Source organism: Dendrobates tinctorius, unplaced genomic scaffold (genome assembly GCF_039654945.1).
Source record: "Dendrobates tinctorius isolate UK_male_01 unplaced genomic scaffold, ASM3965494v1 ptg000098l, whole genome shotgun sequence".
NCBI lineage: Eukaryota > Metazoa > Chordata > Amphibia > Anura > Dendrobatidae > Dendrobates > Dendrobates tinctorius.
Genome location: NW_027361766.1, coordinates 25,843,890 through 25,863,000, shown reverse-complemented (window position 1 = coordinate 25,863,000; position 19,111 = coordinate 25,843,890). Strand labels below are relative to the sequence as shown.

The following is a 19,111-nucleotide window of genomic DNA, read 5'->3' as shown; positions in this document are numbered from 1 at the left end:
CCTCTCCTAATATTATGGGTATAAAGATAGCAGATCGGGTAGACACCATAGGCCTATATGCGGACGATATGATAATATTTATGGATAGAGCGGAGGAGACGTTGACAGAGGTGATTGCCACTATAAATGAATTCAGTAGATATTCCGGCCTGTATATAAATTGGGAGAAATCTGCTCTGATGCCCCTTTCTCATGCCCCGATGCCGCGACTTGGGACTCTCTCCTTGTTGCCTAATGTACCAAATTTTAAATATTTGGGGGTTCATATTTCTCAATCTAGCACACTTGATCTACAACTTAATATATATCCATTATTAGAGATGGTTAAAGTCAAATTTCCGATTTGGAGTAAGTTCCCGCTTTCTGTAGCTGGACGCATTAATCTAATTAATGATACTACTCCCTAAGATCAGCTATTTTCTCCAACATAGTGCAGTGGTGGTGCCTAAGTCTTTTTTCACTAACTTAAATTCCCAAATTACATCTTTCATATGGGGGAAAACTAGGCCAAAACTTAAGCTGTCCACCCTGCAAAGGCCAAAAAAAGGGGGGGTGGCGCTACCGGATTTTTTTTTTTATTATCTGGCGGGACTGGCAAGGGCCATAAATAAGTGGATGCCTGGTAATCATCTTCCTAATTCTGAGAGCCATTTGCTTCATGCTGCACATGCTGATTGCCCGCTAGGGTTCTTGGAGATGGTAAAAGTCCCACGTCTGCTACCCATGCTTCGTCTGGCAAGATTAGTGTGGCAACAGATTAAGGGGGTGGCTGGATTTAATGATATCATAGCTGAAATGCCCTTATGGAATAACAGTTATTTTCCGACACTGCTTGCCCACCCATCTGCTGAATTCTGGCCTCAGTGCAATGTCTTTACGATAGGGGATATATATGAATGTGGTACACTATTATCTTTTGAACAATTCCAAGCTAAGTGCAGTGTCCTGAGGTCACAATTCTTCCGATATTTGCAGTTAAGATCAGCCTTTCAGTCGCACATGAGACATGTCGGTATGAATAATGCTATTTCATCTCTACCCCTGAAAGGCATTCTTAAATCATAGGGTCCCCAGGGTCTCATCTCGTCTCTGTACACACACATGCTATCGGTGGGGACAGAATCTGCAATATGCTCTGTTAGGGGGAAATGGGAAAGGCTCATCCCTGATACACAGGGAGAGGAGTGGGAGGAAATTCTGGAGTCACCAACAAAGGTGTCTCCGTCAATTAACAATAGAATGATACAACTTTATATCATAAACCAATTATATTTGACTCCGACGCAACTTTTTAAGATGGGCCGTTTCCAATCTTCGGAGTGTCTGAGATGCCATGCATCCGATGCAGATTTTGTTCACATGATTTGGCAATGTCCGATTATAGCACACTACTGGAAAGAGGTGATGTCATTATTAACCTCCCTGGCACAGATTCCTGTTCCCTTTGAGCCATTGGTTTGTCTGTTTGGGGTGTGGGATGATGAGACATGGGGACATTATACGGGGATTTTCTTATGGGAGACGTTGTTCATGGCACGGAAGGTGCTAGCACTGCGGTGGATGGGGGGGGTTCGGATCCCTCCCTTAGTGCCTGGATAGAAAAGGTGAACTTGATTATCCCATATGAGCATACGTTTACCAAAACATTGGGTGCCCGGGTAAATTTGAGAAAATATGGGAGAGGCGGAACTCCTCTCACCTCACGTTATAGGACGGAGATATCGCATGATAAAGAGCTAAATATATAGACATAGGCTGCAAATAGTTGTTTTGTAGTAGTAGTAGTAATGTTTTAGAAGTAGGCAGGCTTTATTATTTGAATAATACACAGACTAATGTAAGGCAATTGACAGTAGGTTTTATTCAATGCACAGTTGATATACACAAGCTGTTTGACATTGATGCTCTGTGATATGTATATGTGTTGCATGATATTTTCGTTGCTGTCAGTTTGCATACTGTATACCCTGCCTTTGGTTCAATAAACGAATTTAAAAAAAAAAATGGATTCTAGAGAGAAATGTGCACCCAGTGTTAGAAAGCTTGGTCTCAGTCATGGATCTTGCGACAGGATAATGACCCAAAACACACAGCTAAAAACACCAAAGAATGGCTAAGAGAAAAATATTGGACTTTTCTGAAGTGGCCTTCTATGAGCCCTGACCTAAATCCTATTGAGCATCTTTGGAAAGACCTGAAACATGCCGTCTGGAAAAGGCAACCTTCAAACACGAGGCAACTGGAGCAGTTTGCTCGAGGAGTGAGCCAAAGGGAAGCAAAGGGAAGCATAAAGTGCTCTAAAATTTCCTGGTAGACGGCTGCACTGACTTTGGTCTTGATAAAACACAGTGTACCTATACCAGAAGATGACATAGCTCCCCAATCACTGATTGTGGAAACTTCACATTAGACCTCAAGCAGCTTGGATTGTGTGCCTCTCCACTCTTCCTCCAGGCTCTGGGACCTTGATTTCCAAGGTCTAGTGTGAAGTATCCACAATCAATGATGGTTTTGGGAGCCATGTCATCTGCTGGTGTAGGTCCACTGTGTTTTATCAAGACCAAAGTCAGTGCAGCCAACTACCAGGAAATTTTAGAGCACTTCATGCTTCCCTCTACCTACAAGCTTTTTGGAGATGGACATTTCATTCTACAGCATGATTTGGCACCTGTCCACAGTGCCAAAAGCACCAATTCCTGGTTTAACAACAGTATCACTGTACTTTATTGGCCAGCGAACTCCTCTGACCTTAACCCCATAGAGAATCTATGGGGTATTGTCAAGAGGAAGATGAGAGACACTAGATCCAACAATGCAGACAAGCTGAAGACTGCTATTAAAGCAACCTGGGCTTCCATAACACCTCAGCAGTGCCACAGGCTGATTGCCTCCATGCCATGCTGCATTGATGCAATAATTGATGCAAAAGGGGCCCCGACCAAGTATTGAGTGCATTTACTGAACATACATTTCAGTAGGACAACATTTTGGATTTTAAAATAATTTTTTTCAAGCTGGTGTTATAAAGTATTCTAATTTACTGTGATAATGACTTCTGGGTTTTCATTGGCTGTAAACCATAATCATCATCATTAACAGAAATAAACTCTTGAAATAGATCACTCTGTTTGTAATGACTATTTACAGTAATATGAGTTTCACTTTTTGTAATTAAGAACTGAAATAAATTAACTTTTCGATAATATTCTAATTTTCTGAGATGCACCTGTACCTGTCGAGAGGTGCAGAAGTCTCATTGACAGTTACAGGAGTCGTTTGATTGCAGTGATTGCCTCAAAAGGTTGTGCAACAAAATATTAAGTTAAGGGTACCATCATTTCTGTCCAGGCCTATTTCATGAGTTTTACTTTTTTTTTTAAATTCTGTGGAAGCATGGTTGAAAAGCAATGTCTGACTTTAATTTGTTTATTTTCATAGATTTTTTTATTTATTATTACTTTTGTCAGATTCAAGTTATTTCTGTCACCATTGTGGGTTTTTCTGCCATTAAACGAGGGGTAAAAACAATTTTGACCACGTGTGTATCAGGGTATTATGGCTGCCTAGGAAATGTTCCCTCATTGTAGTGAACTAGTTGCATCTGGGATGTTAGAACATCACTAGTACTTTTGTCTCTAGCCAAAACCAGATAACAAGGAAATAAAAGGTTTTCCAAAGCCAACATGAATGGACATATCATTAACTTATTTGTACACATCAATGGCAGCAAAACCTATCCAACTATTTAATAGATATATATGGGGCCTCCAGACTCCACCAACTGCAAGTGTTGAGACAGAGAAGGTTTGGGCTTTTGATTTCAGCTAACTCAATTCTTTTGTTCTCAAGGATGATAAGCATTCACATGTGTTGTCTCAATGTGTAAAGGTACTGTAACACTTAGCAATGCACCAGCGATATGACGCGGTCAGGATCGCTGGTGCATCGCTAAGTGGTCGCTAGTGAGCTGCCACACAGGCAGATCTCACCAGCGACATCGCAGGGGTCGGGGGTCGCTACTTACCTGTCAGACGAGGCGATCCTGACGTCCTCCCGCCCGCGTCCATGCGTCGCTCGTCTCCACAGCAGGAAGCGCCGCAGGAAGCTGACGACGAGAAACGGTCCAGGACGTTCTCGCGCGATCAGCGATAACCAGCGGGGGAGCGGTCGGAGGTACGTATCACATGTAGCGATATCACTAGCAATATCGCTGCTGCGTCACAAAAATCAGTGACGCTATAGCGATATTGCTAGCGATATCGCTTAGTGTGACAGGCCCTTAAGTGACAGTCATCATAGATTATTTATTTTTTTAGAACAGAAGAACATCAACACTTAAAGGATATCTGTCAGTAGGATTAACCCTTCTAAGCTGTTTATATGGGCATGTAGGTAGTAGGAAAATTAATAAAATATCTTGATATCTGCAATCCAATGTCTTCCATAGATGATTTTCTTATACAATAAGTAGATGAGCTGTTCATAAATATGGGCCGGACACTGATCTGCATGAGAATCTACCACCAGAGATTATTTTATATAGAAGGTAGAGTTACCAGTGTGATGTGTAATGGCTGCTCTCTGCTTTCCTGATCTCACTGCAGAGCTGTGTGTGATTATACCTGACATATCTGCAGGTTCCTCCCAGATTCAGTTTCCATCTCTAAAGCAGACAGGGTTGTAATACAGCAGAGCTGCAGCTGCTAACATGTTTATTATGAGACAAAGTTCAGCTGTACCGTCCTGTTAGTTACTTTCCTCACACTGGTAACACCTCCTTTCATTTCCAGAGGTGGATTTTCATGCAGATCCGTGTTCGGCCCATAGCCCTGAACTGCAGTTGTACATCTACTATAATAAATGCGCTAAGCAGCTTCCGGGTTGTAACAACTTCCATCCAGTTGTAACTGGTGACGTCACAGCACACCTCTTGCCATGTTAACCCTCAACACACCACTCCTCAACATACACTCCTCTCACCTTTCACTATCTCCACTAATGTCCACTCGCAGGATTTCAGAATACTCAAGATGGCATGGCCGCAAGAACATGTCGCCGGCGTGGACAACGTCGGGATCCAGGATGGCGCCGGCGGAAGATGTCGGGGATCATGGAGCAGCGACGATGACAGTGTATGAGAGATGGAGTGAGAGAAAGGGGCGTATGTGGAGTGAAAGAGTGAGTGGATGTGAGTGGAGATGGTGAAAGGTGAGAGGAGTGTGTGTTGAGGAGGTGTGTGTGTATTGAGGGTTAACATGGCAAGAGGTGTGTCACTATCCTCTCGATGCGATAGCATCGGGCCTTAATCTAGTATAAGAATATGGAACAAAACATCTGATCACAGATATCATGGTATCATTTTGTTTAGCTTCCTATGACCTACATGCCCATATAGACAGCTTAGGAGGGTTGATCCTACTGACAGATTCCCTTTAAGTAGATGTAAAAGAATTCTTGTAATGAATGGTAGTCTTGTCTCAAACACTCAGGAGGGAAAATTTGCCTTTTTCAGGCATTTTACTTTCTTCAGTATTTATTTTTTTTAACTTGTAATTTCTAAGATGTCTACCTATACCCCGTCCCTTCTTTCATATGCTCTCCCATCACCCCAGTTTAACTTGGACAAATATATTTTTTCAACTGTACCAACTATCTGATATGTATATGGTCAGCTGTATGTTTGCTTTGTTGGGGTAATATACCTGTAATCCTTACTAAGAAACACATCACCGCTTCTGTATTTATCACCCACTCCGGATTTTGGCTTACTGAGGTAAAATACTGACCAAATACTGAACCCATGAATGTGGCCTAATCCGTAGACTCAAGGGGCCATGTCGTGTTGATCCATCACACATTTTTGCCTTGCCCATATGGAATGCCTTGTGATATCTCATCTCATGGCAACATAGGACCCAACAAACTTAAATACTCTATAATAAATAAATGAGACATCCAGACATATGTGGAGAAAAGTGGCCATGTAAACTTTATTAAGGGTTACTGAAATCCATGGGAAAAACCAAAATCCACCAAATAATTAATTCTTTAATAAATAATTCCATAAATAATTCCTATATTAATCCGATAACCAAAATTCGCTCATTGAAAAGAGCAATCGTACCCAACTCTAATAAAGTTTTCATGACGGAAAAAGAGAGAATTACATAAAATTGGGGAGGGCATCTTCTTAACTTCAAAGTTGAAAAGTGATGAAATCACCTCAGGTTCCAGTATATATAGTCATTTACTCCCGCCGAAAAGGCAGACCAATCAAAGCCCGTTACCGGGTCAATTCACACAACTCGATTTCTTATTGGTTAATAACCAGCCAATTAATAAAACAATTCCTCAGAACCTGAAAGAAGAAACTTAGAGTTAGCATTAACCCTTAAACTACCCAACCCAAATAAAAACAGGTCCATGTTGCCATGTAACCATCGGACAAGGGTCCACTGCTTTGACATTCCCATTAACAGCAGCTAAGCCCCATAAGGGAGTGGAATGGAGATGCAGTGTATATACTGTGGTTTTTGTTTCTATTTTGACCTTTGGCATAGAGCCATACTATTTATTTTTTTCTGCTGAAAAAACAAGTTGTTTTACCTAAAAAAACGTGATCTCTGTACAGACTGATTTCTAGACAGGCTGTTGGTCTCCTGACCAGAACAAAGCAGTCTCATATTGGCTGTTAAGACTTTTGAGTTTGAGTCAGGAGACATTTAGCCAGTCTGGACATCACGGTCCATAGCTGGACCATGAATGACAGAATTGTAAAACTGGTCAAAGGCCATGTTCACACGTTCAGTATTTTACCTCAGTATGTGTAAGCCAAATCCAGGAGTGGGTGATAAATACAAAAGTGGTGACGTGTTTCTATTATACTTTTCCTCTGATTGTTCCTCTCCTGGTTTTGGCTTACACATACTGAGGTAAAATACTGACCATATACTGAACACGTGCATATGGCCTATCAGTAATAATCAATCAGTCCTTTCTTTAATGGGCTTTTACTTTTGCATTGCTCATTTTGGCTCAACATTTGGGAACTACAATAGATTTGGGACTTTGGCCTTTGTCATTTTGAAATATATCTATTCTTTGTACATCTGTCTGAGCTCTAAAGGGAATGTGTTATCGGAAAGTGATGTATTATTTTAGTCAGGTTTTTGTAATATATGTATTTTTCATGACCTTTATTTAAACACTTTGTTAAAAAATTAGCGATCTTGCAAATTTCATACTGGCCACTGGTGCGTTATTAGACCAATCCTTTCAGGAAGGGTTTTTAGAGTGCTCCTTATCATTAGGCCACGTTTAGTATTTGGTCAGTATTTTACCTCAGTATTTGTAAGCCAAAACCAGGAGAGGAACAGTCAGAGGAAAAGGATAATAGAAAGAAGTCACCACTTCTGTAGTTATCACCCACTCCTGGTTTTGGCTTACAGATACTGAGGTAAAATACTGACCAAATACTGAACGTGTGAACATGCCTTTAGAGGAAGGATTGCAATAACTGATAACACATGATTAGCGAATAGGCAGTGTCACAGATGACCTTGCACACTCATTACTGCCTCAACACAAAGATAGGTTCTGAGTCAGTCTATCATGGCTAATGTACATTTGTATTTCGTGAAACTACAGGAAGTTAGAATGTTAAAAAAAAAACAAACCCCTGTGGCCATTGTGAGAATTGCAAGATTCCTAATTTTATTTATTTTAAATAAAAGTAATTATATGGGAAAAAAAAAATTGCCAAAAATGTTTAAAAAAAATCCCATTAACACAAAAACCTGATTTAACGAGAGGTCATTTTCTGGTGACACGTCCCCTTTAAGGCGATTTACAACTCAATACTAAGACCATCATTACAGGTCATCATTGTGTGAGCAAACCGGACCTATAAAGGTCGGGATTCGTACCTGACAGGTGTCCAATGCTGAACTCCAAACACTGACTTCTCCTGTAAGTCCGCTTTACAGTTCAGGAGTTCGGGAAGGAGAGAGAAGAGAGAGGTAGAGGGAGAGACATTTTCCAGCTCCAAAAGTAGGGTCCCCATTGATTTATATGGGGTTTGGGTTCAGCTTCAAGTTCAGGTACAGTTCAGTTTATACTGAAGCTCAGTCCAACCTGATAAACCGAACATCCATGAATCCGCTCATCCCTAGTGCTAAATACTAGGATAATAGCCATTAAACTCAATTGACAAGAATAAACAAATGCTTTTTGAAAAAAAAATCATTTTTATTTTAGTATGGACATTTAATACAACTGGACCCTACTTTACAAATGTTGTAACAAATATTTGCATATTTCTTTTTTCTGTACACTTTTTGGTAGAAATATGATGCTGGATCCGATGGATTGCATATCCCACACGTCACGTTTATATAAAAAAAAAAAAAAAAAAACCAAAAAACAACAAAACATTCCATGTCTACAAACCACACGTATTTCAAAGTGCCACATATATACAAAACATCTCACAGTAGGTACAAGAATTTAAAATAGATCAGTGGAAACTGAACAAGTGCACGGCCGGAGCTGAATATCTGATGGGATTTTGCTTCTTTGAGACGTAAACATTTTGCATTTTTGGAGTCTGTAAAATCATTGACGTAAGAAGCGGCTATCAAATGGGGATATGGAGTGAGACCTTACAGTGGAGGAGCAGTCTGCAAAACATCATATAATGTTAACAAACCTTAAAAATGTGTGCAGTACATAAAAAACATGTACCCCCAAATGGAAATATTAGCTTATTACACTAGCAGATACAAAATTGCATAGAATGTAGTCACTTATCCCAGATAACTGAAATACAAGGCAAGACCAGAGAAGAGCCGTCAGTCCTACATGTTGGGACGGCATGTAAGAACTAGCAAATGGATTTAAGATCAACCATGAGCACAAATATTGAAGGGCCTCAAGTAAAAACACCTGTAATGATGACAAATTTGAGGTGTTGCCCATAGCAAGCACATCTCACACGTTACAGCTGATTATTTTGACTTTTTGCTACGGTTAAGAACTCACTTTTTGGTACTGCCATGATATGGTTTGAAGGTATGCTTTTTTATGGGACTTAAGGGAAAGTATTTTGTCGAGTAGGTACTGAAAAAGTCCTTTAAAGATTTCCCCAAACATTGCAGTTTCTAACAGAAAATGTTTAGTGAAATTAAGCATTGTAATCGTTAAAGGAGTTGTCACATGCATGTTGCAGTTGAGAACTGCCGATAGCGTTAGCACCCTACATACCTGCCCAGATGGGTGCAGGATCGGTAGGCAACATGTGCAAGTCCTATTCTGATCTTGTATGCATCTTGTTAGGAGGGTATGGAAGCAAGTCAGCACCACTGACCTCCAAAGTGAAAAATCATGGCGTCCAACAACCGCCTTAATATTCAAAAAATGCTTCTTATAGTCTTATCCATCAGTCTGAATTATTTATACGACTCTCCGTTTTTAACACCACTTATAAGAATCAAGAATAAAATAGGATACAACAATCAGTTTCTTAGGGGCATTCTCCAAGATTGCAGTGTACAGCTAGGAACACCCAAAGTTTCACAACACGTAGGGCAAAAATACCATTACTCTTCTATATGGAGCAACTTCCTAATAAAACATTCTTACTCATTAATTCTACCAATCTGAAATCAAGAAAACTTTCATAAATACCAGTCCTAGTTTTCCATCTCTAAAATTCCTGACAATCATAACATGCTTTTCACTTTTCTGCCATTTTCAAAAATAACACTCTAAGCAAAATTCAAGGTCCATTTTCCTCTAGGACCATACTCTGCAGGACATTTGGAGGCAAGAATGGCACAACTTCAAGTAGCTTCCTACACCCCATTGTGAATAAAGTGACAAGTTGTGTCCCTCTGCCACAAAAGAGATCACGGTACATTCCCCCATCGGCAACATGTTTTAACTCAGGAAGAGTTCAGAAATCAATATTTTGTGGAATAACAAATGATTTTCAATCACAGCTCTCATGCGCCTTGGCATGCTTTCCACCAGTCTTTCACACTGCTTCTGACGCAAAAATTTAAGCAGTTCTTCTTTGTTTGATGGCTTGTGACTATCCATCATCCTCTTGAATACATTATAGAGGTTTTCAGTGGGGTTCAGTTCTGTAGAATGGGCTGCCCATGACAGGGTTTTGATGTGGTGGTCAATTAATTCTTGCCAGAGCTGTATATATATTACATTATACACACACACACACACACACACAAAGGCAGGCTTGAGAAAGGAAGAGAAATCTTTAGCTGTACACGGAGGCAGACACAGGAACACTGTCTCTTTAAGAATGTGCTTGGTTTATCAGGTGCAGCATAAACCAAGCTGACGGAAACCTAAACATGGCCCTCTGGGCAACAACAGCAAAACAAAATGGTAGCACAGTGCTTTAGGCAGGACCCGCAGTTCAACTATAAGCCAAACACTTCTATGGAGTGTTCCTCTCTAGACACTAAACCCCTATTGCCTCTGGAGGCCAGCTACTTAAGCCCCAGACCACACCCTGAGGTGGAGAGGAGATGGACAACCTCCGACCCACTCTATGGTTGTCCACAAAAAAAAACCAGCCCTTTAAATAAATAGGCTGTTAACTCCTCGCAACACTTTGTGTGCTGAAGGAAAAACTTCTAGAACTTCTAGATTTTTTAGATCAGTGAAGCCATGAGCCTCAGCGAAACAGTTCCAGCACCTTGCCAGTGAGTTTGTCACTAAATATATATATCTATATATAAAATCGTAACACTGGTAAAAGTAGGGCATAGGTGACATAGTTTTCTTTCAAGCAGGCTTTCTTTGTTATTCGGAGGACCATCTTTACTCATGGATGTCAGAGCACGATCACTTCTTCAGCGACCAGCGGTGGTATGACTGTGTGCAGGATTTCCTGTACGCATTCTATTTACAGGAAATCAGCGCAGAATGACCTAAGAGAATGGATGCGGTGAGCACCAGAAAAACATCCCGACACACAAAGCGCTGAGGTTCATGTCTCTTAATGCAGAAATTAGATCTATTCTCCTCTTGGGGATTAACAGCAGCTCTGAGTTTTCCAGTTAAAGGACACGGGGAGGTGACTGGGCTTTGTCTATCTGTGCACGATCATTAAGCTTTTCAGATACATTCTGCAGTATGTCTTTTTTTTTTTTCTTCTTACACAAACCCTCCACTATCTGTTCAGAAGACGATGGAAAATATAACCAGGGTGTGTCACGTCTTTGCCGTTTGTCCTGTGCTTTGTCATTGCTGCCTCTGATCTACATTGTCATCCGCCCTCATTTCTCCTGTGATCTCTGCGCAATTGTCCCTAGAGACACCTGGGATGTGCACATGTGACGGCTTCAGAGGCTCATCCTGCACTTTCATGGACATGAAAAAAAAAAAAAACATCACAAAGAATAAAACCACATCCCAGATAAATACACATATTTTATCATAAGATCTAAACCTTCATTTGTCCCGGCTATTCCTGGAGTGAATGTTGCCAACAGATCTACGTCACAGAAGCCTTTCTCATATAAAAATATATAAACTTAACGTTACATTCAATTGACTTTCTTTGTGGCCTTTCACAACACAATGCTTTCCCATCTTCTTTTTACTTCATTCATAGACTGTACAGAATCTCCGAGAATGTTTAAAGGTACCAAGCAGGAAAGCGGCCTGTCATATTCCGATTCATTGCAATGAACAGAACTACAGAGGCTTATCAGTGGGCAAAGAACGGGAACATGAGTACCAATGGGGGTCTCGGTCCACCAGTTACACTTCTATTCCATGTGTACATTTGTAAAATCCATTGATCTACATTTTGACCCTCAAACAATAATCTATGAACACTAATATGTCCATGCAATATAGACCGCGCCAGCATAGAGATCAACATGGTTTTCAAGTTGATTAAAGCTAAAGGCAGTTGAATCGTGAATGGTAGCGTAGTTTGGCTGCATAGATGGGTGGTCATTAATAAGACATTTTACAACAATTTAAATTGAGCTGTTCTGCAGCCACAACGGGTAAACCCAGCCATATCTACATGTGTGGTTCTAGTCTTAAAGGGAGTCCATCACCAGGTTTTTGGCACTGATCTGAGAGCAGCAAGATGTAGGGGCAGAGACCCTAATTCCAGCAATGCGTCAAGTTACTGGGTTCCTTGCGATAGCTTTGATAACATTACAGTTTTATTAGCTGGAGATTATCACTTGTCTGGTTGACCTGCTAGTCCTCTATACACATGAACTATGTATAACTCCGCCTTCACCTCAGATTGGCACAGTGTGCACTAGAAAAGAGCCAATCAGAGGTGGGGGCGGTGTTATACAGAGCTCAGCATTCTGAGAACTTGTAGATCTACAGCAGATAAAATTGCAGTAAGCAGACCAGTAAGTGATACATCGCTGGAATCAGGGTCTATGCACCTACATGATGCTGTGCTATATAGTTTGTGTTTGAAAAAGAGCTCGGTGTGAGCACAAAACACGTACAAATGAAAACTACAGAATTGCAATTCCACTCTGGAACTGCTTCCTTTATACAGCAGTACGGTCAACTCTGAAACATCCATCTCATTTTTCTACTAATCTACATCACGCTGCTCTCTACCTGATGACAGTTCCCCTTAGACTTTCATTAAAATCCAACCGAGGGCAACATCTACAAGGAGTTTGGTGGAAACACGGAGAACATACAGTTTCTGCCATACTGATATTTATTGACAACCTAAGAAACTGTGTGACATCGGATATTTATATTGCAACCTGCAAACTGCAGCCCAATAGGTGACATATCGCTGGAATCAGGGTCTCTGTCCCTACATTATGCTGCTCTCAGATGGAGGCAGAGTCTGCATTAGTCTGAGAAATTATTTAGCAGTTCGGAGATTTTCCAACACAATTAAAGGAGGAAAGTTTGAGCGTCACTGCACAGGAGTCCAAAGAATAGGAAATTCTACATCCACCCCACATGGCCACCTGTAAAACTGGATTGTGACCAAGAAAAATATATATACCGTATATTTTTTTTTAAAAGATTTTAAAAACTGAAGCCAAAGCAGAAAATATCAGGGAGACATACAATAAGATATTCTGATACCAACTGCAATGTTTTGTCATCCTCCAAATATGTTCAAATCCTTAAAAACACAAATTTCACACCACATCCAAGCATGCCAATAAAAAAGTAGGGCAGACTTCTTCCTCGTATACAAAATGCACAGCAAAATTACTTTAGTACAAAGCAAGTAATATTACATATGTCGAAATCAGTCCATTCTGCCCATAGGACTATCACTTATCATCAGGAATGACTTTATACATTTAGGTTATTTAGCAGTAAAAATACAGAATAGTTCTTCAGGCGACACATTAGTATTTCACCATTCTGGTCAGTATCTCAAAAGGTAACGAAGATTAAACACACTGTAGGAATACACTAGATTGCTCATTCGATCCACAAATGGAGCACTGCACCTCAACGACCATTCCATTCTTGACATAGCACCAAGTAGAACAAACCCTGAAGACCCCAGGATTGCCATAAGCAGGTTTTTTTTTGCTTCTCTATAGAGTTCTAACAGCCATAAAAAAAGGTGACACATTGACGTTGGAATGGATATCATTAGTTACAGGTCACTTTAGCATCTACATTAAATGGGGACATAAGTGCGTGTTGGAGAGGGACTCTGAAAGGGAACCTGCCACATGGAACACAGCGTCTGATCTGCTGGCAGCAGAAGAAAAGGAGCACATGGATATATCGTTTAGTGGGAAAAGTTGTCGATCTTTTAATTTCTCTTATTGCTATACTCCAGAGTCCAGTGGGAGGTTCTATTCAGTAACTGACAGTCGTTCCTCTAACAGAGCTTACCGTCAATCACTGATTAGAACCGCCCACTCGACCCCAACAAAGAGCAGAGAATGAAATTAATACATTTTATACTGATTTTTGCCACAAAACTAGACTATTCTACTCCGAGTCTTCTGCTCTATGAGCCGCTGACAGATAAAACGGTCTATTCAAAATGGCAGGGTCCCATTAAAGGTCAACCAGTCACGATAAAGGTACCAGCTCACCGGTATAATCCACTAACAAGGCCCGAGGTTGGATTCACACAAGCAGTTAAAAGGAAAAGATAAAAAACGAAAGCCAAGTTGATGTAGGCCAAACGCACCAGCCATCTAATGTATATGGAGGCCCCGACTCTGCCCTAACAGATCAAAGGTTTAAGAATGTTGAATTTGGACACCTGATCCTTTTGTTCCCAGGGGGAGATAAGCGGCCATCGGTTATCTGGGGGCGCCTTACTGCCTTACCCATGCAAAATACATAAACGCTCAGCCGCGTTGGGCATGCATGTATATGGGGGAACGGTATAGAAACAAGAGCTATAGCCATTGGCTAAAAATGCCTTCATCTGTTATGTACAGCCAGGATAGATCATTCATTTAGAATCGCCCCCATGTGTGACTCAAAGACTGCACAAAGAAATTCAGACTTAAAGGGAACCCGTCAGATCAAAAAATGCTATTAACCTGCAGGGATGTGGTTAAACTGAAGTTTAATATAGTTCTAAAGACATTCAGCCGCGGCATTGAAAGCCCGTGCTGCCGAGAGAAAATTAACTTTAATCCTCCAGCTTTCAGTCACAGAGGCGTGGCTTCAGTACATAGCGAGCAGCGACTGTAAACACTGACAGCCGGCTCAGCAGTGCATCAGTACAGATTAACCCCCTATCTGCAGGTTATTAGCATTTTTTGTCAAGACAGGCTCCCTTTAAGCTCCTGACCTTCAAAATAATACCAGAACTAGTGGCACTGGATCTGAAGTTAGAGGGGCACAGGCTTAAAATGAAAGCGTACAGATAAACAATGTCTTGGCAAGGGGAGAGGTAACAGAGAAATGCCAGCTGCACATTATAATGTTAGTTGTGGTGTACAGGCATCTCTAAGGGTGCTGACAGTGTTAAAGAGCAGCTGGAGATATTCCAAAATACATATAGATGAAACGGTTGCCACTGTTCACAAATATAAGTACTGAAATCTGATTGTTTGCTATGGGCAAAAAAATTGGAAATGCAACGCAAAAGTCAAAATATTAACGTTCTTCTGCATCCTACTGTAAAGGTTCAAACACATTTGAGAGCAAAGTTGTTATATTCACCATTTTTGGCTACACTTTCATGTTGAATTTTATTGCCTGATCCTTGTCTCTAAAGAGAAGACAAGGTGCCACCATGTACGACTGGTAGCAGCTTACTTCTCGTAGCCTGCTGGGAACACATACACGCCCAGCCAAATGAGCATACATATGTATGAGGGAAAAAGAGGGGAATAACTATGAGTATATGGACTCCTTCAGAGAAAGGAACATGACAAAGTTTATATATATATATATATATATATATATATATATATATCTCAATATCTGATCAGTTCTCAGATACCTCTCCATAGCTCCCCATTATGAAGCGTAGAATAAAGAGAAAATACAAAATGGCTCCCACTTATTAAGTAAGCAACTCAATATCTAAGAGGTGTACTGCACCCAGTGATGCAACTGAGGCCATGGAAGCTTAAGAAAATGTATAGCATTAAAACGACTGAATGGTTTTTATGTGGCCTTAACCAGTCCTTGGTACATGAAAGTGGCACGTTGATACTCTAGCTCATGGTCAAAAGTCTATCAACTTAAGTTTGTCAATTTTGGCAAACCGCACAGATGGCCAAGCCAAAGCAGGCAAATGTGAGCCGGAATATTGAGTAATGGCTGAAGTGACAGCTTGACAAGTAAACAGGAACAGTCTACATGTATGCCTTCATCCTTCTATTATTGCTCTACGTGTTCAGGACAACATCATACTGACCTATAAAAAAAAAATCAAGTTTGTACCAGACGGTGATTGAAATGCTTAGCCCTTTAAAACAGAATTATTGAATAAATTCTGATTTCACAAAGCCAAATGTTTTCATTTTGTTTTTGTCTTTTTTTTTTTTTTTTAATTAAGATAATTAAAACGCTAAAAACCCTTCACTTATGGTAGCTCCGTTATTAGTAGTAGCAAAATGTTCTCATCATAGCTGTGCTTAACATTGGTGAGTATTAGCTGACTAGCTTGGGTAAAACAGTTCGAAGGGGTATGCTTCCATTAGAGTCGTTCATTAAATTTACTCTTAATTTATTGGCCACACCCACTACAGGGGGTAATTTAGAGCTAATCCCTGGGAAAGAGCTGGTATGGCTGGTAATCCTTTTTCCTGAGGACTTGTCTGTTACAGGGGGTTTAGGCATCCTCTTACAAATCCACTGATGTCGTAATGCCTGACTCGGAGTTATTCGGGCTGTTGGATCCCAATTCAAACAACCTTTTAAGAAGTCGATAAAGAGAGTATCTTCACAACCCTTTAATGCTGCCACCCAGTCCTTGCTCCCAGGAGCACCACGCATTTTTCCCCTTCGTGACCTGCTTCCATTTAAGACCACAGATCCATTGGGAAGCGTGGTTACTGTGCAGTAACGAGGATAGCCCTTCGAGTTGACAAAGTTCTTTGCTCTCTTGGCTTGTTCTAGAAGCTTCGGAGGTGGTGCCCCAAGGAGCTCTATCATGCATGCCAACTGATCTCCTTCATCTTCTCCTGGAAACAATGGGTAGCCAGTCAAAAGCTCCACCAAAATGCATCCAAAGCTCCACATATCAATGGGCATGCCATAACGACTTCCTAGTATGACCTCAGGAGCCCGATAGAACCGAGACTGTATGTAGGTGTATACTCTTTGATGCTCAAAACAACTCGAACCAAAGTCAATCACTTTAATCCCACTGCGCCCTTGCTGCTTAAGCAAAATGTTTTCTGGTTTGAGGTCACAGTGGATGATTTTATTCCTGTGCAGAGCCTCGAGGCATTGTAGGATTGAATGAGCAAATTTACGAACTAACTGTAGACTAAAACCTTGGAATTTGTTTCGTTTGATCAGCTCATACAAGTTCATGCTCAGCAACTCAAAAGTCATACAAATGTGATTGCGGAAGGTGAAACTTTCCAACATGTGTATTACATTCATACTCCCGGTTTTATCCTGTTTCTTTAGATGTTCCAGGATACGGATCTCCTCTGCGGCCTGTCGATGGAATCTCTTCTCATTGCGGACAATTTTGAGGGCTAAATGCTGGTGAAGTTTGTGATCATAAACTTTTGCCACCTGTCCAAAGCTACCCTTTCCGATTATTTTCAACACCTCATAGCGATAAGCTATTTGGTCATGCGGCACAAGCGTATACCCTCCTTGGTCATCATCATACCCTCCGTTATTAGGACCTCCTACAACACCTTGTCTCTTCTTAGCATTTGGGCCAATAAAAACTATTTCAGTAAAGTTACCAATTTCCTGCAGTTCAAAAGACGTTAGTTGATGTTTGTATTGCTTCAGTGCTTGATCTGGGCTCAAATGCGTGGCTTTGGAGGACTTGGTGGAGCTATCACTTGATTTTGAGGTGCCTGAACTGTCAGAACTTTTTTCTTTACTCAACACTGGCAAAGCATTATCCGTTCCTGGCACAGCAGCACTGACTCTGCGGTTGCCAGAGTCCTCAAACAATTGTTGAACCTTGACTTGCTGGTGGTCTTTCATGGCAAACTTATTTCCACTTATCTAAAAAATAACAAAGACAATTACGTGAGTTTAGTAAGATCATGCAAATTTCAAACAACAACAAAAAAGACGAACACCATATTTAAAAAGAGTTCTGTAAATGATTTAAGGTTAAACATCCTTAATAATTTTACCCTCCCACTCCTGTCTTCAAGATTGTTCTCATGCTGCACCAGTTCACTAGAATGCGCTACCCCAGAAAATTAGATCAAGGATATGTGCACACAGTATATGTTGATTTTTGAAACAGAAGACAGAAAATGGTGGCGGTGTTTTTGCTAAAATGTTTTGTCGCCTTTACTGTAGTTTTAGCAGCGGCTTTGCCACCGGCATCTTTATTTTATATATAAGATACTGGCGTCGTCCAAGAAGAAGCCACCTGAAGAATGGTGAGGTTACTTTTTTTAGCCGATTCATGGCTAGCAAAGCCTGACGTGGATAAAAAGTGAAAAAAGATGGAACATATGCACAGAAAGTCGTTTTGAGATTGCTGTGCATAGGTCCATTCTTTTTTGGCGCTTTTTAAGGTGGAATTCATGGGGAATCTATCTTAAAGAGACGCCATGTGCTCATACTCTGATAACAATTACAGTTTTATGCATAACGTAAAAACGTATCTTTTCAGGCACTCCTTTCATCAGGTAGAATTTTGTATCTTTGAATATTTAGTCAACTATAATTAGCATTTACCGTACTAATTTCACATGACATATGCATTGATCAAGGCGTAACTATAAATGGGTAGTCACCTAGACTTGCCTAGATCTGAGCTGGGGTCACTTGGCAAGTCAAATTTTTGCGCCTGTGAACCAATTTCCCAGTGATCGCTCTCAAGCATGATAACATTACGTAGTGCGAAATTGGCATGTTAGGTTGTAAAAAAGGGAAACACCCTATTTAGGACAATAGGAATGAGATTCACATTAATAGCCTGACGAATTGTCCTTTTTCATGTCCTTCAGAAGTCTTTAAGGCGTTTTTTTTCATGTGAATACTGACTGTACTTGTTTAGACGAAGTGAATTAAGACAGATCATAAAACCTTTCTATTTATACCCACAAGACCGAGTCTGCACGTTTTAAGCTCAAGAGACTATTCTTTGAAGCGCGAATCCCTTCAGTCGAATGTTGGATGTAAACACTTGTTAGATGGTCACTGAGACTCCTCAAGTAATGACATCTGCGTCCCATTATAGTCACTGGTAGCACACTCAAAAATGCTGACTATGTAAGAAGTATCAACAGGAACTCGAAATAGCAGAGGGCCACAGGAGACAACTTATAAATAGCCCGTCTTGGGCGGAATATGGCAGGACACTGATAATTTATATGGCTTTCCTGCCCCGATCCAGCTCTGCTGTGCAGAAGGCATATGATTCATGAATGGATGCTCCTGCCAGATTTTACTTTGCGTAAGCTAGCTGCATCATCCCTTTTAA

General features: G+C 40.7%; 1 protein-coding gene across 1 annotated transcript in view; it reads right to left on the bottom strand.

Moving 5' to 3' along the window:
• Positions 1 to 3,381: 3,381 nt before the first annotated feature.
• The window catches only part of DYRK3 (dual specificity tyrosine phosphorylation regulated kinase 3), a 56,158-nt gene continuing 40,428 nt past the window's right edge, over positions 3,382 to 19,111 (bottom strand). Inside the window, exon 3 of the mRNA XM_073587260.1 lies at positions 3,382 to 17,673. Within this exon, the coding sequence (XP_073443361.1) occupies positions 16,126 to 17,673 (1,548 nt within the window). The 3' untranslated portion in view covers positions 3,382 to 16,125. The remainder of the gene's footprint in view (positions 17,674 to 19,111) is intronic.